Source organism: Oryx dammah, unplaced genomic scaffold, assembly GCF_014754425.2.
Source record: "Oryx dammah isolate SB20612 unplaced genomic scaffold, SCBI_Odam_1.1 HiC_scaffold_5, whole genome shotgun sequence".
Taxonomy (NCBI): Eukaryota; Metazoa; Chordata; class Mammalia; order Artiodactyla; family Bovidae; genus Oryx; species Oryx dammah.
The window spans coordinates 42,258,763-42,284,968 of NW_024070189.1; the positions used below are offsets into that span (position 1 = coordinate 42,258,763).

At 42.5% G+C, this 26,206-nt stretch overlaps 1 protein-coding gene across 2 annotated transcripts in view; it reads right to left on the reverse strand.

Moving 5' to 3' along the window:
* SGCD (sarcoglycan delta) overlaps positions 1-26,206 on the reverse strand; it is a 607,252-nt gene that overhangs the window by 148,314 nt on the left and 432,732 nt on the right. For both annotated transcript variants that reach the window (XM_040241450.1, XM_040241449.1), the window contains exons 4-5: positions 21,202-21,289; positions 12,374-12,493 (exon numbers count right to left, since the gene is read on the reverse strand). In XM_040241450.1, coding sequence (XP_040097384.1) covers positions 12,374-12,493; positions 21,202-21,289 — 208 coding nt within the window. The remainder of the gene's footprint in view (positions 1-12,373; positions 12,494-21,201; positions 21,290-26,206) is intronic.

Consider the following 26,206-nt stretch of genomic DNA (forward strand, 5'->3'; position numbering starts at 1 on the left):
AAAAACCTATCACAGAAGGCCTTTGGAAGAATTAACACGTGAAGAGATTTGAAGAGTACTTGGCACAGAATTAGCATTTAATAAATGCTAATCATTACATGGATAGCTTGTCTTTTGTCCTGTCTGGGCACCCCGCTCCTTGACCTCTACCCTCTGGTTGGGTTAGACTCCTGAAACTTTTCCTGAAAGGTCATGCTTCCTCAGGATTGAGTAGGTGCCAGTCCACGCTTAGCTCCTCCAAGTCCGTTTTTCTTGATTAACTCCTATTTGTCCTGCCAGTCTCAACTTAATCACCATTTCCTTCAGGAAGGCTTCCCTTACTTGCAAAATTAGGTTAAAACCTCCTAATTTTATGTTTCTAGCCATCATATACTACTCCCATGATGACACATCCTTCTTCTCATGTAGATGTTTAAAACATCTGTCTTTCTTGCTTGGCTGTGCATTGTAGAAAGGCACGGGGCATGGGTGTCCTTGTGGTCAGCACAGCAGTTGACCAGAGTCAGCACTCAACTAATACTGGCTGAATACGATTGAATTTCTTTTTTGTAGTTTTGTAAGTTTTGTAGAGAGAACTGTTTACACTATGGTTTGAATAATGCCAAGAACCTTCCTATTGAAGTCACTTTCTTTTTTTTTGCGACCCATGAAAGTTTCTGTATCATAAATAACTTCTAAGTGTCCAACTAGACTTGACTTCTCTCTTTGGCTTACAGCATGAAAATCCTCTCAAATATTTCTGTGAACATTGCAGCCACATCCTGCCCAGGACACTGCCAAAAGGAGAAAATCCCTGGGAAGCTCTAGCAGAGCCCTGAGACATCATCTTAATTCAGGATTTTGGAGAAATAAGCAATTCCTATTTACACTATGCTGATAATGACAAGCTCTTCCCCAGTGATAAATTCAAATATGCTTATTTGCTGGGGGGGGGGGGCGCGGAAAAAAAACAATGGTAGCTCATCCCACATGCTCTACCTGAGAGCTGGGCTTCTGCTTCTGCTGACCCTGCCATTTAGGCAGCTGTTGCTCACCCACCCGCATCTGCAAAGACTACCTTTGCCCCAGCCATCACAACCTCTTGTCTAGGATGTTCGGCAGGTCACCTTCACAGGCTTCTCCTAACCCCTGAGTCCAGAACAAACTGCAACCAAGGGCTGCCTTCCTTTTTTAACTTAAAAAAAGTTTTTTTCACTGCTATTTAATATGGGTGTGTGCTGCTTTGGTACCCCTGCTAGACTATAACTGACTGTGATCAAGGGACCTTCACGTTGTGTTCCTCATCCCTGAATGGACTTCGATTGGTGTCAGTTGTACACATGCTTCTCTGTAGGAATTTGTAGGAGGAACCAGCATCAATACATGGGGCACCTTATGCTGTGCTTTGCACCATGTCAAGGACTTTCCATGTATCATGTAGGTACTCTTATCATCCTCACTATAAGATGAGAATGTGAGGTTTTCAAAGATTGAGGAGCTTACTCAAGGTTGTACTGGGAGAGCCAGGAGCGGAGTCCAGGCAGTCTGTCTCCAAAGCCCACACTCAGATAACCATCCTGCTTTCCAACACTACTGTCCCTAAAAGAAGAACCTTTGGCATTTGCTTTTCTATTCTGTGTCCTGAAGGGCACTGGATATTTTCTCTTCTATCTCCCCTCATTTCTTTTGTTCAGGTTCACACTCACCACCTTGCCTGCTGTTCCTGGGGAAGACGGGGTGTCCAAGGAGTTAAGATTCAAAAAGTAGTTCATGGCAAAAGCTTAGAGCAAGGTGGGAGGAAAAGCATAAAATGTATTCTTAGCGTCCCTTTTTTTCCCACTCAAATAAGTAGAATTAAACTCAAGTCCCTCCAATAAAGGAGAATCAAGTTAATTTCCTTTCCTATTCTGCACACTGAGAGTTTCTTATTCACATTGTCATTTCATTAAATTCCTACTGTCACCATGGAATACAAACATTCCCCTTGGCCTCTGCTGGGAAGAAAGGAAAAAGAGAATTCAACTCAGGTGACTTCTGGTGGCATAAGAATATTCTCCAACAATCAACAGAACTAATGAGAATGGAGACTCATTAGCTACACTCTTTGGTAAAACTCTTGTCATTGAAGATAGCCTGGTAGAAGCTCTTGAATAGTTTGTCTCCTGGTCTGAAAACACTCTCTTTTGGGCATTAACTGGCAAGAAGACAACTTTGAAGATGAAAACAAACCGACAGATGTCTGAAAGCCCATTAGCTGTAGCTTGATAGAGAAATTAAATTTGTCTCGGTTCCACAAACAAAAAAACACACATGGCCCTCTCTCAGTAAGTGCTGGAATTGGTTCTCTTACAAGCAGCCAAAGACAGAGCTTCATCAACTGTTTAAGCAAACTAGAAAGCTGACACATGTCCCCAACTGCCTTTATTCCCTCCTCCCTCCATCTCTCCATCCAGATGCAGAAGACATGGCTCAGCAAGTGTGGGGGGTGGCTAGAGCAATGTCTGTGGGCCAGTTCAGGATGTTTACACAGAATGACTAATCCACCCTGCTGATATGAAATCACATCTCCCTCCTGCCCAGGGGAAAAGCGTGTGGGGCTATGCAAACAGGTTTTCCTCCTGCAACAGTTATCAACCCCTAAGTGTGGGGGGAAGCTGACCCATCCCAGTTTAAGATGCCTGTGTGCATGGGTTGATGAACATATGAAACCAGGCAGTGGAATTACCCAGGCTTTCAGACTTGTTCTTTTTCATTTTTTGGAGAATTATAAGAATTGTACTCCCAGGAGCCTTTCCAGTGAAACCTCTGAAAGCTCATTATTATCTCTCTATTGTAAAATGGTGCCTTTTCTCATTAAGTATCTCTGGATTCTTAAGGTTGGGGCTGTTCATCTGAGACTCTTTTATATGTGACTTTCTCACTACATTATTTATGGGAGAATGTTATCTTTATGATCTAATGTATTATTTCTGTATGCCTCTAAATAATAAACCACCTTGGAATGAGGTGCCAGAACTCTGCAATCGGCAGTTCTCTGTAAAGAGTTGAATCTCCAGTAGATGACCTCTGCTGAGGGTAACAAAGAGCAGGCCCGAATGTTACTATTAGGTTGGTAAACCTCCTCTCCCAAGGATCAGAGAACTGTTCAGTTTTTACCACCACAGAAGAGAAAGTGTGTCCACTTTTTCATATATAATCCTGCAGACTTTCTCACGTTCCCTTCTACTCACTGATGGGATAGTTCATAAAGAAGAGAAAGAAGAAAAAAAGATAGAGACACAGGAAAAGGAAAAGGGGAGAGGCTGTTTATTTAGCACCCACAAACACAGCCTAAATGATTTGAGTAACACAGCCAACTTCAGGTAGCTGGTAGCTATGGCAGAACCCAGTTATGCCACATTCTAAAGCCTTTAAGTTCCTTTTCAAGGGAAAAAGCAGAGTGGATTAAGAAAAGCATAAGAACACAGGAGGAGGCTCTCAAATTCTGAAGGTGCCTCCAGAAAGGCAGTCCTGTCTCCAGTCTTAAGCCTCCACCAGAGAAAGATGGGGGGTTTGATTCGGTCTATTTGATAGGCTTCTCTAAATTCTTGCTCCCAGATGCCCTCTTTGACCATCTCTTCTCTGGAGTCCACCTGTTCAATCTCTACAAATGGTTCTCTTACTCTTCTGCTAAACTCTTCAGAAAAGCATCTCTTGTGGCTTTTGTTTTGGCTGGCATCCCCCACCAGACACTTGACCTCTCCCTCCAAGAGGTGCTTGAGCAACAAGTGCCAGTGCATGCTCAGCTCAGTTCAGTTGCTCAGTTGTGTCTGACTCTTTGCGACCCCATGGACTGCAGCCCAGTAGGCCTCCCTGTCTGTCACCAACTCCTGGAGTTTACTCAAACTCATGTCCACTGAGTTGGTGATGCCATCCAACCATCTCATCCTCTGTCATCCCCTTCTCCTCCTGCCTTCAATCTTTCCCAGCATCAGGGTCTTTTCAAATGAGTCAGCTCTTTGCATCAGGTGGCCAAAGTACTGGAACTTCAGCTTCAACATCAGTCCTTCCAGTGAACACCCAGGACTGATCTCCTTTAGGATGGACTGGTTGGATCTCTTTGCAGTCCAAGGGACTGTCAAGAGTCTTCTCCAGCACCACAGTTCAAAAGCATCAGTTCTTCAGCCTTCTTTATAGTCCAACTCTCACATCCATACATGACTACTGGAAAAACCACAGCTTTGACTATTCATCATCTATCCTAAATTGCTGCTACTCCTGTACATTTCTCTTAACAATGCCACAGCTGTCAGGTTGACACGGTGTACAACACTAGGAACATCGCACCTTCCCTCCCTTTGACTTTCCACATCTAGTTCATTGCCAGGTTCATTCTCCTTCAAGATGATCCTTCCCATTTGTTCTCTCTTTCTCTCCTCATTTAGGACTTTATGAATCATCAACACAGGTATTATAATAATCTCTTAATTTAGATGCAAGGTCTCACTGCCTCTGTTTCTCTGTACTATCCAGATTGGTTATCTAACATTCCAACATTCAAAAATTACAGTCCTTTCATGTAACAAATATTACCAAGCACGTATTAAGCACAGACACTATTCTAGACTCTGAAAAATAAAAGTTCCTGGTATCATGAAGTTTACATTTTGATGAGCTAGACAGGATGAAAAAAATAAACACACACATACACACACATATATATAAAACACACTATGCCATGTTGTGATACTTGCCATGAAGAGGAATAAAGCAGGTAAATGTACAGACCAGGAATCGAAAAACACTTCCTGTAAAGTGCAAAATAGTGGGGAGGATGATCTGTCTCAACTACTCAACTCTGCTGTTGGAGGGTGAAAGCAATCACAGAAAATACAAATGAACCTGGCTGGGTTCCAGTACAACATTATTTACAAAACCAAGCAGTGGTTGTGGCCTGATTTGACCCACAGGCCATATTCTATCAACTCCTGGTATAGACTTCAATAGCAGGAACATGCTATTTTTTTTAAGGCAGTCAAAGGAGACCTCTTTGATGAAATGTTATTTAAGACATAAAGAAGGAACTCCTTTATACACAGACTAGAAAAGATAATTCCATTCAGAGGGAAGAGAAAGTACAGATGCTGGGTGGTGAAAACATGCTTGGTGATAAAGTGAGGAAGCCAGGCTATCTAGGCCTGAGCAGTCAAGGGGGAGAGAACTCACAGAGCATCTTCCCCTGACACCGTTCATAACGCCTCGGTTCCACTACTGCATGCCCAACAGTCGTGATTTTCCATGATCATGTCTTTGATTATTATAATAAAATTATAATGAATATTTGCTATTTTTCTTTGCCTAGTACCCAGTCCTCCTCCTGGTAACAGCACCTCAATTTTCCTTTTGAAGATGGACCATGCTCTGTCTCACTCTCAGGCATTTCCAATCAAGCTCCAACAGCGGGATACGAGCCAGGCTGTGCTATACAGCAGATTTCATCACCGAAGTCAAGATGGCACGTTCAAGGATGGTCATACGGTTCCAGTCAGTCCAGTCAGCATAAAAACGAGGACTTTGTTGGATTTATGTTAGGAAGGTAAGCACTCCTTCTGCCTACCAGCAGAGGTAGACACAATACAAGACTGGAAAACAGAGCTGAGAGATGGTAAGAGAAAAAGGGAGACTGAAGGTTGGCTACATTATTTGAGCTAATGAATCTAGCCTGCAGCCGGCTACCACTGAACTTTTCTACCACACAAGGCAATAATCTCCCCACCACTGCCTTTGAGTTAGAGTCCTAGAATTTACAACCAAATGAGTCCTGACATTTGTAAAGAAATGCTATTCCATTTGCAAAGAAAGCAATCTCTGTATGCACTCCCCCCACCTCAATTCATTCTCAAGATCTAGTTCAAACATGCTCTTCATTTAAGAAGCTCTCTAAATTCTCTCTGGGATGCCACCCTTTTCAATCTAGCTGCTATAATTCTAGAGTCACTTTGCTTCTGTCCTTCTTAGAAGCTTGTTTTCTGCTTGGGGTCTCCGATATTTGCATGTGTGCTTCATCATCCTGATAAGACAGTTCCCTGAATGAGCAGGAACAGTGACAGTCATCCCTGTATCTCCATGACTACCATAACAGTGATGTGGCAATATCTCATATATATGATACAAACACATATATTTAATGAGTAAATACTACTAAGAACACTCTCTTCTTTTCATTATAATTGTCAATTGCCAGGCTGCAGTACAGAATCTCATCAAAAACTAATTCAAATGGCTAAATGCATGATCTGATGTGGTCTTAAAAAAGAAAAAAAAAAGCATCAGACCACGTTTAAATTTATATAAATCTTATGCTAATTTAAATGGCTTTAGATTTAATTAAAACTTTTTCAACTGATAATACTGTAACTCGGATAATTAGCATCAAGTGGCATCTAGAGGACATATTTAAAAAACTAATCTAGAGTATAAATAGAGCTAATTAACAATTAGAATAACACTTTATAATTGTGCTTTATTTATGAAGGCTATAATGTCCAATTCATTGTTCAATGAAATTGGTCATTAATGAAGATCAAAATTATGTTTTCTCTGGTGTCTCCATGAAGATGCCTCTAAGATGTGCTGGCTTTTATGATGTCTACATTTGATGCTTTTTAAAGACCATTCCTAACTGGTATTTCTTATCTTTGTTCTGTAATTAAAGTTAAACTGTACCATGCCTCGTCATCCATGCTAATTTGACACCTGTTTGGTAATTAAAAGAGCAGACTTGGCTATAAGCTTAAATTCTCTTGTGTAAGATCTAAAAAAGATACCTTTGTAATATGGAAAATCTAAGGTTGACAAAGGCATTGAAGCCCAGGTGAAAAAAGACAGCATGTGGTACCTAAAGGAAAGTAAGACTTTGCAGCCTAGGGGGATGAGACCCATGTGGAGAATCAGGGAGGCAGGCACTAGAGAGGTGCGGGGGATGATAGGGCAACGGGTAAGCTCGGCTGCAGGTGATGAAGTGAAAGTGATGGGATACTTTGGTACAGAAAAGTCCAGACTCTTAAAATTTGGAACTAGAAATGAGAAGACAGTTCAAGGCAAATACAGATTTGAGGGTCACCTGAAAAGGGCAATTACTGAAACTGTAAGTAAGTACAGGATTTTCCATAGAAATGTGAAAAGAGAAAACTAAGAAGTGACCCGGAGGGAAGTCTGCTTGTGATGCCAGGAGTAAATCCACGTCACTGAGTAGGTGAAAGAAGAGTTAGTATAGGAAGCAGAGGAGCAGTTACAGATGTGGGAGAACTGTGGGAAAAGCAGTGTCTCTTGAAGCCAGAAAGGAGGGGAAGAGCTGGAGAATTGTTGCCCAGTGCTCCTTCCCTGTCGGTGCGATGCTCCATGTCATGGAATTTAGGGAAGCTGAGGCTTCCGTGATGGAGGTCAGGGTTTCCCTGGTGGCGCTAGTGGTAAAGAACCCATCTGCCGATGCAGAAGACGCCCAAGACAAGGGTTCAGTCCCTGGGTCAGGAAGTTCCCCTGGAGGAGGGCATGGCAATCCACTTCAGCATTCTTGCCTGGAGAATCCCACAAACAGAGGAGCCTGGCAGGAGACAGTCCATGGGATCACAAAGACTCGGACATGACTGAAGCGACTTAGCATGCACACACGTGACAGACACACGTGACAGACACACGTGACAGACACATGTGACAGAGGTCACTGAGCACTGTGGGTAAGAATGCCTGCACTCAGATCCTGCCTCTGCCAGTTTCTCTTTGTGCAACTTTGGGTGTACTTCACATCACTCTGGGCCACAGTTTGTCCCTCTATAAATCAAGTTGATGAGCCAGGTTGCTCTAAGGTTGTGATGTGGATCAAATGCTTGCACTCAGTGCAAGTGATTGGCATCTTGCACAGAATAAGCCCTCAATCTGTGTTAGTTATATTTATTTTGGGAGCAAAGTGGAAAAAGCTGAGCGTGAACTCAATGGAGAGCTACTAGCCAAGTGGTGGCAAAATTATTTAGTTGTGATTATCTTGGGTCAGTGGTTCTTTAGCCTGTATCAGAATCACCTAGGACTTGCCCTACACTTGAGTTTCTGATTCAATAGGTCTAGGGTAGAGCTTGATAATTTATGTGTCAAACAAGTAGATCAGAGTCAACGCTCCTAATTCTAAGGCCATGCTCTTAGAATCACTGTCTTTGAATGAAAGAGAAGACCCTACAGTTTTGGGAAATCAACTCAGGCCTTCAATTCCTCTCATAAGTAGTTCCTATGTTGAAAAGGTGTTTTCTTTTCTGACCCTAGCTGGGTCTAGAAAATCTACCAGTCCAAACTTATCTGATACCTGAACACTCCTACAAGTCCTAAGCCAATTTCTTCTGTACCTTTTTCTGAGAACCTAAAAGAGCTATGTAAAAGTTTAGGACTTGTTGGGTTCCCTGATGCTCAAGTGGACCAATAAAACCCATCGCCAACACTATAACAGTCAGCATACTGAGGACCAAATACTGTGCTGATCCTCAGTACACATACTGTACCATCTAGTTCTCACAACTCCTGTGAGAGTCAGGGCTCATGACTCAAATGACACCATGTCACAGAGAAGAAGGAAGCCTAGAAAGATGAAGTAATATATCTCAAGGCACTGGCCAGCAAATGACAGAAATCAGGATTAAACCTGTTCTTTCAGCTACTCAACTAAACTGCTCTTGCCTGACTTCTTTACCCAGGAAAAATGCACATTATGAAAGATCAGCAACTATTGTCTGCCTCCACAATTCCTCCACATCTTTTTCAGGGTAAAAGACTCTAGGGTAAAATACCTGACTGTTCTATATGAGGTATGGTTACTAGTCCTTTAGCCAGACTATTCAGGGTTTTTGGAGAGTGCCCAAGGTGGTCATCGTCCTGAAAACTGAATAGGTGGGTGTGGTTATCCATAGAAGAACATAAGCAATTGTCCTAAGCCCCTGGTTAAGCTACTGTATCTAAGAGACATTATTTTCTTAGTATTATTATCTTCTACTGCTTATTCTTACTCAACTATTCAACTAAAATAACTGATTTATTTACATAAGTTTCTTACTATATTCATCCATTCTTACTTCTTCCGTTATTTATTGTGTTCCTCTCTCTTTGCTTTACACATGTAGAAACTAAAGCTTAAAGAGAAAAATAAACTGGGATAGGGTCACTCAGTTCCTGAATATCCGAGTGAAGATTCACAACCCGGGTATGTTAGATTCTACTATGAAATATGCATCCAGACTCCAATCTCCCAAGAGCTTGTGCAGTCTGATGACTCAAAAAGACAAACTTCTCATTAAGCTGAAAATGAAATTGCCTAAACTTCTCGTTCCACACCATATGGTTGGATCCCAGATGACAGGAAGCTCATTTCTGCAACACACTAGGCTCATTTCACTGAGTAGGATGTGAGACTTGTGGGGTGGTCATTTCCTCATCTTTTTAGCACTGGTAGCAGCAGTGGTATTTATTATGATGCTTCCTTTTGAGATTTTTACACACACACAAAAAAAACAAATGCTTCTGATGATGGAGAGAGAGAGATTTATCCTAAATCATTGAGCAAGTGAAATATCACCAGCATAAGAAACAACAGCAGCAAAATTATTCACCTGCCTTCAAGCAACCAAATACTACAATTATCTCCAACCCTTAGTTTATGTCACGATGGAGGAGGGGAGTTCTTAAGTAATACCATCATTGAATTTCATATACAAAGATGAAACCACAGTGTTTGGACATCTAAAGTATCTTTGCAAAGTCAGGTTTTAAAGCAATGGGGTGACTCATGAAGGTTCAGAGACTAACGTGAAGTGCCAAACACCATTTTTACAAATTGATTGTGGCATGAGATGCCAGCACTTTTTTCCCTGGGTAAATACTTTAGAGCTGAAATAGCAAAATACTCTTGAATAAGAAGATAACCTACAGTTTCTGTGTTTGTTTTTTTTTCCCACAAAAACTTAGAACCAACATAGAAAGTGCTATTTTTATGAATAATAGAAAAAAATTATCGTTTAAGAGTTGGCAAAGATCCTAGAGCTATATTTATGTGTAGCCATGTGCATTGAGGATAGTGTTCATAGGCAAGAATTTGAACAACAGTCACACCACTTACAGGTACTTGATCTTGGTAAGTTTCTTCACCTTAGTTCACTCATCTAAACAAGGGACCAATTTGACAAGGCAGCAAAATATACTGCTTTAATGAGAAGCAGTCTGCATTCAAATACCTGTATGTGAATCCTATGGCTCACCCCTTCCGACAGTTCAGCTCCATCCTCTGTAAAATGAGGGTGATAAGAAGACTGCCTGCCCCAAAAGGTGCTGGTGAGGTCTAAAGGTAATCACGCACACAAAGTGTGGCACTTGGATCACAGCAAGTAGTCAGTAGACTTTACTCTTTTTTAAAGACTATCTACTTAAAGGCCTTTATACATAAGTTCTAAGAGGCCTCCCAACAGCAAGGGGGTGGGGAACAATGATGCTACACAACTTAACCTTTAAACCTTAAAAGCCCCATCCACAACCCAGAGCAGCGCTCTTCTTTTACATATTTTATTGATTGGGGTTTGGTATGAAATTTTATTTTTAAGTCTCTGTTGCCAAACTAAAAAAAAAAAAAAAAACAAAACTGCTTGAAACTTCTGCTCTAGACAATTCTCATTTTACAGACAGGAGAGAAGCAAAGCCCTGAAAGACGAAAGCAGTTGTTCCAGATTACATTCCAGTGAGCACCTGATAAGTGATTAGACCACCCCTGGCTCACTGCCTCTGTACCTGGCCCTCCCATGACACTGAGCTCTGTCAGGATATGCCCATGGCCACCTGCTGACTCTGCTGAGCCTGAGGCTGGTTGGAACGATGCTAAAGTTTTGAAACCGACGGTGGGAAGCAAAATGGGATCAGTTAGAGTGATGGCGAAGTAAGGGGGTAAATACAAGTGAGAGAGTAGAGGTGTGAGGGGGTGTGTGTTTTTGTGTGCTTGTGTGTGTGTGCTATTATACTAGGTATTCAAGATCTCAGTTTGAGAGCCTGGTAGAATATCTAGTTGAAAAAGACCTAGAACTCAGGGAAGATGCTGGGTCTGGGGATGGAAACTTAAGAGTCATCCAGCAAGAAAGTTAGCTATGAATGTATATTATACCAGAGAGATAGACAGACCGACCAAACTGATGGACTGAGGGTGGAGGTGACGACCAGGAGAACACAGCGCTAACAGAGAAAAGATGCAACTTCTTCCAATAGCTAATAATGCAGACAACAAACAACAAGCTCAAGCAAAAATAACATAATAATTTAAGATAATAACAGCTAGTACTTAGTGATCACTTCCTATTTTTTTAGCCACCTTACTAACAAATTTACATAGATTATTTCATTCAATCCTTCCAATCTCAGAAGGCAGATACTTCTATTACCCCCACTTTATAGGTGAGCAAAACAGGGACAGAGACGTTAGATAACTTGCTTTAGGTTCACACAGCTAGTAAAGGATAGAGATAGGATTAAAATGATGGGTTAATTCCAGAGTCTAAACGTTTAACTGGTATGTTTCAGTAACTCTTAGGGAGCAAGAGAAGGAAAAGCAGGATTAGTATTAATAGCAGCATGAGTATTAACAGCAGTACCTACAGCTACCACTGAATGAACACCATTTTGTGTTTGGCACTGTGGTAAGCGTGTATAATATGATCAAACATGATCCGATTGAACCCTAGGGAGAACTTGAGAAGGCAGATGTTCTTAGCTCGATTGAGAAGGAAAAGAAACTGGCGCAGTGATGTTGTTAATTTGCCTAAAGTCACACAGTTAGTAGGTGACAGGGCAGGAATGAAGAGCCAGGTTTAAGACCGGAACTCTTAACCCACCCTGCTAGACTGTTTCAGTGCACAGTCAAATTCAACGATTTCAACAGTGGACCCAAAAAAGAAATTCCCGCAAATGTTTTTACAAATAAATTCTTGGGTCTTTCCACCATGACTTCTAATTTAGTAGTTCACAGTTGGCTCTATGAACCTCAATGTTTCAGAAGTTTCTGAGGTGATTCTTAATTTATAACCTGGTTTGGTGATCATGACAACAATGTATACAAGTCTTGACTGCTTCTTGTAGGACTGTCAATCTGTGAGGATTAGTGCACTTCTTGATATGAGCACACATCCCCACTGGAAGTTTGGTGTCGGCAGACATGCCGTGAAGACTCATGATTCGAGAAATTTTCAAGGTGAGAGCTGGGAGATTCCTCTTCCCTGTTTTATGACAGTAAAATTACCTTGATAAGTAATTGGCCTAAATCACTCTTCTAGACACCATCTCACTGTGCCTCTAAAATATACACAGTAGCATCAAACCAGTTCAATGACTGAAGCTTCCTTACCTAAAACTCGTAATCTCTCGGCTCCTACTACCACTTCATTGTTATCTGCAGAGAAGAGCAATTTTCCAGAAACCGTCTTTACCTCAAACTTTTTGCCATAAGCTTCGACGGCTTTTGGCCCTAGAAGGGGAAGAGAAAGAATACATTAGTCCCACTACATTCAATTTCAAAGAGCTTTTCATAGAACATACACATCTGACAAGATTGTATTGGACTTTAATGTAAGTGGATTGGTTTTCAGAAGTCAGCCGTGACAACCAGCCTCGTGACTCTAGCCATGTCTTGTCAATTACTTTTAATCATACGCTCTCTGGCTGATTTTAAAAACCATCAGCTCCTTCCTCCAAACTAATGCTTGAATGAGCTTTCCCTCAGCTAACCACCAAAATACTGTCAAATATTGTAGATTTTGGCTTGTCTTTATGAAAGCACAGAACACTCACCACCTCTTGAAGGGCTGGCATTTTTTTGGCCAGCCTCAACTGCTGGAACTGGCCAAAGACATGCCAATTCTTCAAGAGGTGGTGAGTGCTCTCTGCTTTCATAAAAGGGCATCTTTAAATTCAGCTGAAATCTGTCTCATTCTTTACCCTTGACCCACTGGCTGTTTTTGACACCAGACAAGTATATAACTCATCTTCTAGCAGAAGAGGATATAATATATTGTAATTGTCTTGAAAGCTATTGAATCTTTCATGCTGGAATTTCACTCAATAAAAAATAACTTTTAGAGGGCTTATCTATAACAACAGATGCTATGCTTGAAGCTGGGGCTATAGTAGTGGTGAAAGGAAGACAAAGTCCCTGATCCCTCAGCACTTACCTGCCAATATACATTAAAACATGTATTAATAAATCAAACAGAAAACCACAGAGAGTTTTAGCTACTGCTGCTGCTGCTGCTAAGTCACTTCAGTTGTGTCTGACTCTGTGCAACCCCATAGACGGCAGCCCACCAGGCTCCCCCATCCCTGGGATTCTCCAGGCGAGAACACTGGAGTGGCTTGCCATTTCCTTCTCCAATGCATGAAAGGAAAAGTGAGAGTGAAGTTGCTCAGTCATGTCCAACTCAGCAACGCCATGGACTGCAGCCTACCAGGCTCCTCCATCCATGGGATTTTCCAGGCAAGAGTACTGGAGGGGGTGCCATTGCCTTCTCCTTAGGTACTACAGAAAAATTAGAACAGGTTAGTGTGTTAGAATTCTTAAAGAAATGGAGCTACCTAAATACCAGAAGTTCAGAAGGTTCCAAAAACTTCGACCACCGAAATGCATCAGGATAACCTAGGGGTATAATCATCCTCAGTGATCCTACCTGAGATCAAAAAGGAATTTATCTTTTGGTCTGAAATTCATATAGAAAGAAATTTGAGGGTAGCGTCCAGAAAGCTTATATTTTCTGCAAAACTGCCCAGGAGATTCTGAGACAGTTCTCCCTTAGTATCTGTGGGGGCTGGGTCTAGGATACCACTGGATATCGAAATCCATGGATACTCTCAAGTCCCTTATATAAAACAGTATGATATTTACATATAACCTATACATATTTTCCTGCATGCTTTAAATTATTGAATTATTTAGGATGCCTAATATAATGTATGCTGTGTAAATAGCTGCAAATAAAATATCAATGCTATGTAAACAGTTGCCAGCATTGGGGTATATTCAAGTTTTGCTTTTTGGGTCTTTCTGGAATTTTTTTCTCCCAAATATTTCTAGTTGTAGTTGGTGAATACAAGAAAGCAGAACTCCTGGATGTGGAGGACCAACTGCATAGCATTTTTTTTCCTAGTCATTTTTCAAGACGTGTCACTTATTAGTAAAAAGTAGTAATGAAAGGGCCTTCAATGCCTTCCATGTAAAGATCACTAGGAATACACTTGGAGTTGAACAAATTGGATTTTTAGCTCATGGCCAAAAGAGAGAACACATACCATGGGGAACTGTGGAGTTTCTCATCAAGAAGAACTTATAGGATCTGGCCCTTTATGATAGGTTATGTGAGGGAAGGGCTTTAGGAAGTAAGGTTTTGTTCTGGATTAGATACTGTCAGGAACTGACAGTAAATTTATGATTAGCATTTTAGTAAATCTTATCTAGAGGAGGGAGGACTAGAACCATGCTAAAACTGTGATAGATAAACAGCAGTCACTCATATTAGAGAGGGATAGAGGATAGTTTGGTCATTCTTGTGGTTTGGAAAAACGTTTCTATTTTTAATCTATGCTCAGACATGATCACAGTTGTGTTTGCTTTTTGTTTTGTCCCTATCTTTCATGGCCACCAAGTGGCCTTGTCTGATGTTGATGTTCTGTGAAATTCTGTTCACACAGAACACCAAAGCTTGGCTGATAGAGCCAGGTCAGCCCCTGGATGTCTGGTGTCTGCCACTCTACCCTTTGGCAAGAATATCACACTATCAGAAGACCATCAGAAGGTAAAAATTATGTCCCAACTTTCTCATTTTCTGGTAATATGACTTTGGGAAAATCATTTGATCTTTCTGAACCTCATTTTCTTTATCTTTGAAATTGTGCTACTACCATCGCTTCTATCCATCTCAAAGAAAGGTTAAAATGACTGAATTATACTGTGTTTATACAAAGAACTCTGTAGGTGGAAAAGAGCTGTGAAATGTAGGGGGGCTGCTCTTGTGATCATCACCATTGGGATCATGACCACAACCATTTTGCTAATGTAACGTTCTCAATACACTGAAATAAATGAAGGGTGACCGTCTCTGAGTGAACTTCCCTCTTTCACATCATTATGTCAATTCAGCTGGACCTCTGACAAAACAAAGGACATTGGAGAAGCTCTTTAATGGGTGGGGGATTGAAACAGCAGACAGGGCACACATTTCCAAATGGCATGGGACTAAGACATTGTCTTCTCTGACTGCCATCGTGCTGGATGTGAGAATGTGTGTGCTAAGTCATTTCAGTTGTGTCTGACTCTTTTGTGACCCTAAGGACTGTTAACCCACCAGGGTCCTCTGTCCATGGGATTCTCCAGGCAAGAACACAGGAGTCTGTTGCCAAACCCTCCTCCAGGGGATCGTCCCAACCCAGGGATTGGACCTGCACCTCCTGTGTCTCCTGCACTGGCAGGCGGGTTCTTTACCACTAGTGCCAGCTGGGAAGCAAGTGACAGCAAAGCCAAGGGCTCCCTCAAGGTCACCAAGTGAGCTAAGGGTAGATCTGTATCTGGAAGTGCAGTCTCAGAATTGTTCCATGGCAGAAAATGCATGTTGACTTGTCTGGAAAGGGAAAGGAGGCTGGGGCGATGAGAAGAGGAGCTCTTGAGGATGCGAGGTATTAGGAAGCTAGAGTCAAGGATGAGAGAGACTTGTAAGGACAGACGTCTACAATGAGGGTTTGGGATTAGGCTGCTTAAGGATGGCCAAGATGCAGTTATCTGCTCGGTCACAGCAAAACCTTCAGTAAAACCTGTACTACTTGGAAATGCTTTGAGGATGTTACTATTTCTTTTTAGGGTGAAGACTGTAGATAAGGAAGTCTAGTGATAATGAACGAATGAATGAATGATCTCAGCATGGGCATGGGGTGAGTGCAATTTGCCCAATCTGGATTCATTCAGATATGGTGCTACTACCATCGCTTCTATCCATCTCAAAGAAAGGTTAAAATCACTGAATTATACTGTGTTTATACAAAGAACTCTGTAGGTGGAAAAGAGTGTGAAATGTAGGGGGGCTGCTCTTGTGATCATCACCACTGGGATCATGACCACAACCATTTTGCTAATGTAATGTTCTCACTACACTGGGAACATGACTTGGGAACACAAACGCCTGGACTGTGCTTTCAAGGACTTGGGCAAGACCACGAGACATACTCCCAAGGAGTCAAGGACACTGGCCTGTGTCTAAGCTGAGTCTTCTCTGAACCTGTTAACGGTGTGTCAGATGCAAGTGTGTGTACTGAAGAGATGACAGCTAACAGAGAACAGAAGACAAGTTATTTTGTTTTTCAGGCCTTCTCAGAATTCAAAATGGACTTCATCCCCAGGGCCAGAATCATTTGGGTATATAAAGCTCAGTAGTTGGCGTTCTAGCCAAAACCCCAAAGAGAGACCACTGGCTCCATAGTGCAGATGGTTTGTTCTGTTGTTGATTTCACCTGGGGCTGCCAAACCTCTGTGAATGTTGGTGAAATCTTTAAAAAAAAAAAAAAAAAATTCTACAGAGAAAAGTAAATGGAGCTGGAGACCGCTCAGGAGGTCTCCTGGCAAACTCACTGTTCCTCTCCGGGATGGAAAAGATCATAATTTGTAACCTGAAACTCATTTTCAGTTAATCCCTTTCTGCTGACAGTGGTCTACGTGTGAAGCACCTCCTCAGTTCACCTCCTCCATCAGGGTGCACCAGCCGTGTCCCAGTCCTGCCAGTGCCATCTGGAAGCTGGAAGGACCTGGGGCCTTGAAGTTTCATTTCTTTCCTCATTCCCTTCATTCTGGGGCCTTTTCCCACTCTGGACAGATACTGTGTCAGACTTCTGCAACTTTCCTCTCTGCAGGTCAGAGGGTTCCCCCTTTGCACCTACTACCAAGGCAGTACTAAAGTAGCAGAGGCATGAGTCAAATATGTGTTTGTGATTTCGCCTGGGAATCTAACCTTCGTTTAGAACATTGTTTCTTGTGAAAAGATCATCTGAATTGCCAACACTAGAGTTTCTTCTGGGCTTTTGAGACAGTCAGTTCAGTTCAGTTCAGTTCAGTCGCTCAGTCGTGTCCGACTCTTTGCGACCCCATGAATCGCAGCACGCCAGGCCTCCCTGTCCATCACCATCTCCTGGAGTTCACTCAGACTCACGTCCATCGAGTCGGTGATGCCATCCAGCCATCTCATCCTCGGTCGTCCCCTTCTCCTCCTGCCCCCAATCCCTCCCAGCATCAGAGGCTTTTCCAATGAGTCAACTCTTTGCATGAGGTGGCCAAAGTACTGGAGTTTCGGCTTTAGCATAACTCCTTCCAAAGAAATACCAGGGTTGATCTCCTTCAGAATGGACTGGTTGGATCTCCTTGCAGTCCAAGGGACCCTCAAGAGTCTTCTCCAACACCACAGTTCAAAAGCATCAATTCTTTGGTGCTCAGCCTTCTTCACAGTTCAACTCTCACATCCATACATGACCACAGGAAAAACCATAGCCTTGACTAGATGGACCTTAGTCGGCAAAGTAATGTCTCTGCTTTTGAATATACTATCTAGGTTGGTCATAACTTTTCTTCCAAGGAGTGTCTTTTAATTTCATGGCTGCAGTCACCATCTGCAGTGATTTTGGAGCCCCAAAAAATAAAGTCTGACACTGTTTCTACTGTTTCCCAGGAAGTGATGGGACTGGATGCCATGATCTTCGTTTTCTGAATGTTGAGCTGTAAGCCAACTTTTTCACTCTCCTCTTTCACTTTCATCAAGAGACTTTTTAGCTCCTCTTCACTTTCTGCCATAAGTGTGGTGTCATCTACATATCTGAGGTTATTGATATTTCTCCCAGCAATCTTGATTCCAGCTTGTGTTTCTTCCAGTCCAGCTGGATGTACTCATGATGTACTCTGCATATAAGTTAAATAAGTAGGGTGACAATATACAGCCTTGACGTACTCCTTTTCCTATTTGGAACCAGTCTGTTGTTCCATGACCAGTTCTAACTGTTGCTTCCTGACCTGCACATAGATTTCTCAAGAGGCAGGTTAGGTGGTCTGGTATTTCCATCTCTTTCAGAATTTTCCACAGTTTATTGTGATCCACACAGTCAAAGGCTTTGGCATAGTCAAGAAAGCAGAAATAGATGTTTTTCTGGAACTCTCTTGCTTTTTCCATGATCCAGTGCATGTTGGCAATTTGATCTCTGGTTCCTCTGCCTTTTCTAAAACCAGCTTGCACATCAGGGAGTTCACCGTTCACGTACTGCTGAAGTCTGGCTTGGAGAATTTGGAGCATTACTTTACTAGCATGTGAGATGAGTGCAATTGTGCGGTAGTTTGAACATTCTTTGGCATTGCCTTTCTTTGGAATTGGAATGAAAACTGACCTTTTCCAGGCCTGTGGCCACTGCTGAGTTTTCCAAACTTGCTGGCATATTGAGTGCAGCGCTTTCACAGCATCATCTTTCAGGATTTGAAACAGCTCAACTGGAATTCCATCACCTCCACTAGCTTTGTTTGTAATGATGCTTTCTAAGGCCCACTTGACTTCACATTCCAAGATATCTAGCTCTAGATTAGTGATCACATCATCATGATTATCTGGGTCATGAAGATCTTTTTTGTACAGTTCTTCCGTGTATTCTTGCCACCTCTTCTTAATATCTTCTGCTTCTGTTAGGTCCAGACCATTTCTGTCCTTTACTGAGCCCATCTTTGCATGAAATGTTCCCTTGGTATCTCTAATTTTCTCGAAGAGATCTCGTCATTCGCATTCTGTTGTTTTCCTCTATTTCTTTGCATTGATCGCTGAAGAAGGCTTTCTTATCTCTTCTTGCTATTCTTTGGAACTCTGCATTCAGATGCTTATATCTTTCCTTTTCTCCTTTGCTTTTCGCCTCTCTTCTTTTCACAGCTATTTGTAAGGCCTCCCCAGACAGCCATTTTGCTTTTTTGCATTTCTTTTCCATGGGGATGGTCTTGATCCCTGTCTCCTGCACAATGTTATGAACCTCATTCCATAGTTTATCAGGCACTCTATCTATCAGATCTAGGCTCTTAAATCTATTTCTCACTCCCACTGTATAATCATAAGGGATTTGATTGAGGTCATCTCTTGAATCCTCAGGACTGTCTTAGTAAACCTGGCTGCTCGGGCAGCAGATAGCGTTTGCTGTCAGGTAAGCGCACCACAAAGTGTAACAGGCCTTAGGAGGTATTTTCTCCTGGAACTGCTCTGTGCTTTCCACCACGTGTATCAATGTAAAAGGAGAACCCTGAAGAAAAACCTTAGGGAGTCTGTGCTGGGCTATCTGTTTTGGAGATTCTACTTAGACATATGCACTATCCACTATAGAAGGCATCTTGAAAGTCTGCTACCAGCTGGCGCTAGGCTGGCTTTTGGCCCATCTCATTTGATATTATCTTGTGCTTTACCTTAAGAGGTAAACAGGGGTCTCTGCTCTGGGGTCTGAGCAGGGGAGACAGAAAGAAGATAGGGGAGGAGAGAGGGACAAGCGAGAGAACAATGGGAGAGGAAAAGGAGAGAGAGAAAGGGGAGGGGGGAGGAGGAAGAAAGAAGGAATTAGACAAAGAGGGAAGAGGAGGGAGGAAATGAGGGAGGCAGAGGGAGACCAGGGAGAAGGAGAGATAGGGAGGGAGAAGAGGGGTGGAGAGGAGAAAAGAGGGGAGCTGGAAGAGAAGTACAAAGTGGGGATGGGGGGAGGGGTGGGGAAGGAGAGGGAGAGAGAGACTGACTCTTCCTAACAGTCATGCATCCAATTCCAGCTTTATCAAAACAAAATCTCTCAAGTCAACCAAATCTCCCACTGCAAATAAATGGCAAATGATCAACAGGCTAAATAAGTTCCTTTTGAATGCAGGAATCTGGGAGCTGGAGGTCGGATTTATTTCCCTCCTGGAGGCAATTTTCACACATACTGCTTAAATCATTGCTTACTGAAGCTGTTTATTTAATTATTTAGCATGGTGACTGCAGGCCAGATGTTAGAGAAGCCAGGCCACTGAGCCGGGCGCTGGCTGGAGAGCTTGTTGTTTATGGATTTCGGGCTCTGCCACAGCAGCTCCTCCAGTGGGAGCTGGTCCAAGTTACCCACCGGCTGACTGCGTCCCTCCAGACACCCACATCCCACAGCGGCAGAGTGAGGCACACTCCCCCACCCCTGCCCCAGTGAGAGTCTGGGCACAAAGGCACCTGCCTCCCTGTGGCATGTTGATGAGCGGAGCTCCAGATGTTTCAGTCCCAGTTATCTACCAGGACATTCAGGCAACTGGCTTCTCAAAATGTCCATCTGTATACCTCTCTCTCAGCCCTGAAGCCAAACAAATGGCATCTTCTGTCTGGAAGTCTAACAATGCCATTCAGACATAGTCCCTTTCTCCCATCCGCTGTGGGGGTACACAGAGGATCCTGTTTGCTGCTGTTCATAACCTACAGAGTGAGTAATACCAGCCAACACATTATGTGACCATGAGACCCATGTTCATCATTAGAGTCATTATTGTGAATAACTTATCCTTGTTTAAATTTCAGGACTATGCAGCTTAAACCCCACTGAGTGCTTTCCATGGCTGTTAGAAGCAGATCTGTTCTATTAAAAGGAACCACAGAAACATATTCGGGGTGGGGGAGGAATACAGCTGCAGCTCACAATGGAGCTAGGTTCAAAGTCAGCATGTAGGGCAAATATGGCACGGATTCAAACTATCACTACAAATCCCTTTTACAATCCATAAAGTATGATGTGCACGGTTTTGTATATGCTGTGCTATCTCCCAATTAATCCAACACAGCCAGCTTTTCCTGCGGCACTGGAGGAGAGAGCTTCCCTGTGGCTGAGCACCAGTTGAAGCAGCTGGCTGGTGTTTAGGGGCCATGCTACATGAAAAATTGTTTATTCTTCCTCCCTACCCTCTAAATGAGTATCATCAGATTTGCATAAGTTAAATGTGTGTATAGAATGAGCCTCTACCCTTGAGTAGCATCATGGAACACATGCTTTGTTCTCTTTTCTGAGGCTGTAAAATGTGTGAGCAGACGTTCCTTCTTAGATCCGTCACATGGTGCTTCACTCACCCTTCCATTCGATGCTTTCTGAGTGCTTAGCCTGGACCAGGCCCTGCTGAGTTCTTTCTTTTCTTACCTGTTATCAGCTGAGTTAGTACTTTAGTCTGTTCATTGAGGATGTTCACTGTAACATTTCTGGCAGATTTGAAGTATAGGGCGTTACCCTGTAATAAGAAAATAAGAGAAACACATGAAAATAGCAGATTTCTTTTTTCCCCCAATATAGGTTCTTATAAGATATTGAATAAAGTTCCCTGCACTATAAAATAGATTCAGGTTTTTATTTTATAGATGGTGACAAAAGATTTCTAAATAACTGTAATCCCAAATCTCCAAGGGCTGAACTGATCTTTGTTTTGTGTGTTTTTTTTTTTTTTGCTGTTTAGTGACTAAGTTGTGTCTGACTCTTTGCAATCCCATAGACTATAACCTGCCAGGCTCTTCTGTACATGGGATTTCCCAGGCAAGAATACTGGAATGGGTTGCCATTCCCCTCTTCAGAGGATCTTCCCAACCCAGGGATAGAACCTGCATCCCCTGCCTGGCAGGCTGATTCTTTACCACTGAGCCACCTGGGAAATAAAATTCGAATTGATGTATCTTTACTTGAAAATCCTAGTTGTTTAGTTATCCCCACATATATGATAATTAATTGGCATTCAGCCAAAATGGATTTTCCCCAAAGAGACACACAGATAGACAGATATACTCAAAAGACATTTCATATACACATATACACCCAAATTTATTGAATCCAAGACTATAAGAACACAGAGCCTTTTAGCTCTTGCTGTAGATGGTCGTTAGCTCTGGTACACAGGATGATCCGGAATGATGATAGTCTCCTAATTTCACCCTCTCTGGTTCACCAGTTTCTCCAGATTAATCATGCAGAGCCCTTAGTGGAGAGCAAAGGCTTGTGTGAAATACACTAGGTCTACCTCTCCAGCAGGTCCACCAGCTGTGAGAATCCAGGTGCTCTGCGGGAGGATGGTCTGCTTTTTGTAGAGATGTTTACCACCTGCGGACACACAACCCAGGAGATCCAGCATCTCCAAGAAGACCTCTGCCTCTCCCTTTTTCCTTTTCTTTATCCAGATTTTTTTTCTTCCAGGCATCCTCTACCTTCAATCCATCTCCCTTTTATCAAAAAGGGCACCCGATTCCTCTTCCACATGGTGGCAGACATTTCTGAGAATGACTCAGAACAAACACTGGCGTGCTTGTTCTATAAAGGTCCTGATAATAAATATTTTCAGCTTTAGGGACATATTGTCTCCATGTTAACTACTCATATTTGCTGTTTTTGTGCAACCATAGACAATACGTAGACAAATGGGTATGGCTGTATTCCGATAAAACTTTCTTCATGGACAAAGACAATTGAATTTCATATAATTTTAAACAATATAATCTTACCATGTCATAAAATATCATTCTTCTCCTCCCTCCCCCTTTTAAAAATACTAAAAACTATCGATTCTTGGGTTGGGAAGATCCCTTGGAGAAGGAAGTGGCAATCCACTCCAATATCCTTGCCGGGAAAATTCCATGGCAGGCTACGGCGCATGGGGTCACAAGGTGTCAGACATGACTGAGCAACTAAATCACCACCACCACCAAAAACTCTCTCAGTTCACTGGCCGTTTGAGAACAGGCAGCCAGAGGCCATAGTTTGTCAACTCTCAACTCAGATGTTCTTTGCTTGGAATAAACTAAAGCTATAAAACAAAGGATGAATCTCTGACAGAATATGTCAGTAAGCAGATAGTTGTTATTAGAAAAAAGACTGTGTAGTCATCCTCATCTTTTCAAACCCTTGCTGCCACATGGCATCTGCCTGAAAATTTAGTAAAGCCACTATGGATTCAGTCTCAAATACAGAGAAACCACTGCGCCATGAATTGTTTGGAAAATGAAGATGGGAAAGACCCTCTTCACCTTCAAAGTCTTACGTTCCGATGGGAACAATGACACAGCACACACACCTGCAATACCAGGCAGGGGATGGCAAGGGTGATTAGAGAGTGGCAAACGGTGTGCTGAGACTTTCCTGAAGCGTGAGGCTATTCCTGGCTTAAGGACGCGCAGAGAGAAGCGAAGGGGGTAGTCATGTGTGAGCTGAATTTCCCAAGGTAGGATAGGATTTTCCCAAGTTGGAACAAAGAAACAAGGAAGATTATGGACTCTCTCATCTCTTTTTCCTTCTAAAACTGGCTATTCGTGGGCCCAGCCCTGTGCCTGGAGATGGTGAAGAGGCAAGGCTGTGCTGACTGCAGCTCAGGTCGAGGTCTAAGTTGTTTTCGCAAGAGGCGGAGCGGGGCGTGGGGCGGCCACCACCCAGGCATTGTCCACACACTGACGGTTAGCGCCAAGGGCCCTCTCAGCCAAGGTTAACTGCTAAAATGGATGGACGACTCACTCAAGCCCTGAGGAACCAGCTAACCCTGAGTGAGGGCTCCTGTCCTAGTGTTGAGGGAAGAGAGAATTGCCACATCCAGGCAACCACTGATTCACTGACCCCCACCCTCCATTAATGGCTTAAAATTAAAATTTTTCCTGATGAATAAAGAATATTTTTTGTTCTGTTTTTTTAATTGGAACAGGGAAGAAGAAATACACTGACTCTAACGTTGACATAGTTCTTTTTTTCCCCTGTCTGTTAGAAAACAAATATTAACCAAAAATTGTTTGTCTTTGCCATTGCTTCTGGCAGTGCTTAACTCTTCTACTGAAAACTTAAAAGGTAAGCTTTTTAAGTTCAAGCAATGTGAGAATTCAGAACTTGAAAACTCCAAGGGGGATATAGGTTTCCAGAAGTTAATGTACTAACTCTTCATATATTGAGCAACCTGATGCTGCAGAGAGAGGGGTGACCTGGAATCAGAGAGCTGGATAAGCTCCGCAGTCACGGACCAGTGTGTGATTCTGAGCAACCTAACTGTTCTCTGGTTCATTCTCTGCAACACTGATAGCAGCAGCAGCAGCAGCTGGGGCTGACACAACTGAGCCCTCTCTATGAGCCAAGCACACAGTGGAAGCCCCGGAGTCAAGCTACCTAGTTTCCAATCTCTACCGCATTCCAGTTGGCTGACTGAGCGAGTTAAGGGTTCTAAGTTTCTTGATATGTGATGTCGCACATATTATTATTAAAATACACATCTGATTACAACTATTAAATTCTATATGTAGTAAACCTTCTATGTTCCAGGCACACAGTAAGTCCCCTATAGTTGGTAAGGTTGGTGGATAGGGTGGACAGGGCAATTTAGTGATAGAGGCAGGAGGAGGAGGGGGTTGGGGGAGAAAGAAAGAAGGGAGGGCGGGGAAGATGACCTTTCTTTGTATATCCTCATCCTTACAATCCACCTGTGAACTAAGTTTTGGGTATCTTCTACGTCCACTATTCTGTTTCCAGATTTCAAAGGATCTCCCTATAGTTGCAAGTTTTCCACTATTATCTTTCAAATGCCAGTATTTTCAAATGTACCTGCCTGTCCTTGATATTCAAAAAATTCTATTGAGGAGAAAAAAAAATCTCCTAGCAGCTTTGATCAAAGTTTACAGCAAGAGATAAAATACAGCCAGCCATTCCCTTTTATTGCTATGTCAAAATATAATACCTTAGCATTAATTGATCTATTGATCACGCTGGCAAACAGTCTTTGCTACATCAGGATTTAAACAAAAAGCCTCCTTCTAGCCTGGGACATCTTGCTGTGATTCTCCCAAATACCTGATAACAGAAAGGTTGCTGGGAAAACAGCAGGAACCACCAGCTAACAAACTCTGAAGAGCTTCCCCTGACAGCCGGGTCAGTGCCATCATATTTGTTCTCTGGGTTGGCTGACTGAGGTTAAACCAGGGAAAAGCAGCCAAGAAAAGCACCCCTGGGGTCTCTGTGGTATCATAATGAGTAGGGGAAACACTTCCATGTCTGAGGAGACACTAAATTCTGCCCACTTAGCTGCTTCTATTTCCTTTGTCCCTCCCACTCCCCACTGTAGCCCCTGGGGCTGGGGAGGTTCATTTCTGCTGCAGGACAGCCTGCTCTGGGGCCAGTGAATTTCCCTAACTAACCTCAAGGCAACCATCCAAGGACAAGGGGCTTGTGGGAGACCAGGGGGAGGCTTAGCCTCACCTACTGGAAAGGAGTCTGGCAGACCCAAAACTGCTGTGGATTATCAGAGATCTGGACCTAGGCAAGTCAGTCAGGGGCCAATCAGCCCAGATTCTCCTGGACACAGGCTGAGCTGTGTGGGACATGAGGAAGAAGGCACGTAAAATCTCTCCCACTTCGGGATAGCAGGACAATCCACATCAGGACTCTCCTCAAACAACTAAAGCCTCTAGCATTTGGATGGATAAGAACCCCCACTAATTTGCTTCTCTAGAGCACAACAAGCAGGACAGAATCACACCTTTTCTTGATGACTCAAGAGCACTCAATAAACATTATTTGTCCCACAGTGTTTTCCAGGTGTTACTGTATGCAGGTAGCTATTTGAACACTTAATGGCTCCATCAGGCTGACATTTGAAACTATCTGTTCTTATATGAAGACAGTCTATATAAACATCAAATACTCCAAAGCTTATAGTGAAGAGCAGTGGTTCACATCTCTTACCATCACAAGAGCTTTCAATTTGCCAAGACTCTCCTTCAGGTACTTCACTTCCTGTGGCCCAAAATATGCTCTGGGCTCTTTCTTGATTGATTGGCTTTAGATGTTAGCCACTGAATTTCTGCAATGGTATGGACTCTTGCATATAATTTTGGTCAAATCAATATTCAGAATCTACATTATTAAGGTTATGTGTATACTGTCCACAGCTAAATGAAATTAAGCTCTTTAATTACATTTCCTTTTCCTTTCTGGCCCACTATTTTTTTCTTTTCATAGAATAGATAAATGCTTCATGTAAAAAAAATGGTTTCCTTTTCCTCCTAATGTTGAATCCTTTTTCTTTAGGTTCTATTTTCTAGGAAATAACCTCAGCTTTAAAGTTCCAATATTTCTGCTGCTTAAAAAAAAAAAAAATTCTACTACCATACCTGTAATTTTCAAAAGCTTTTTCTTA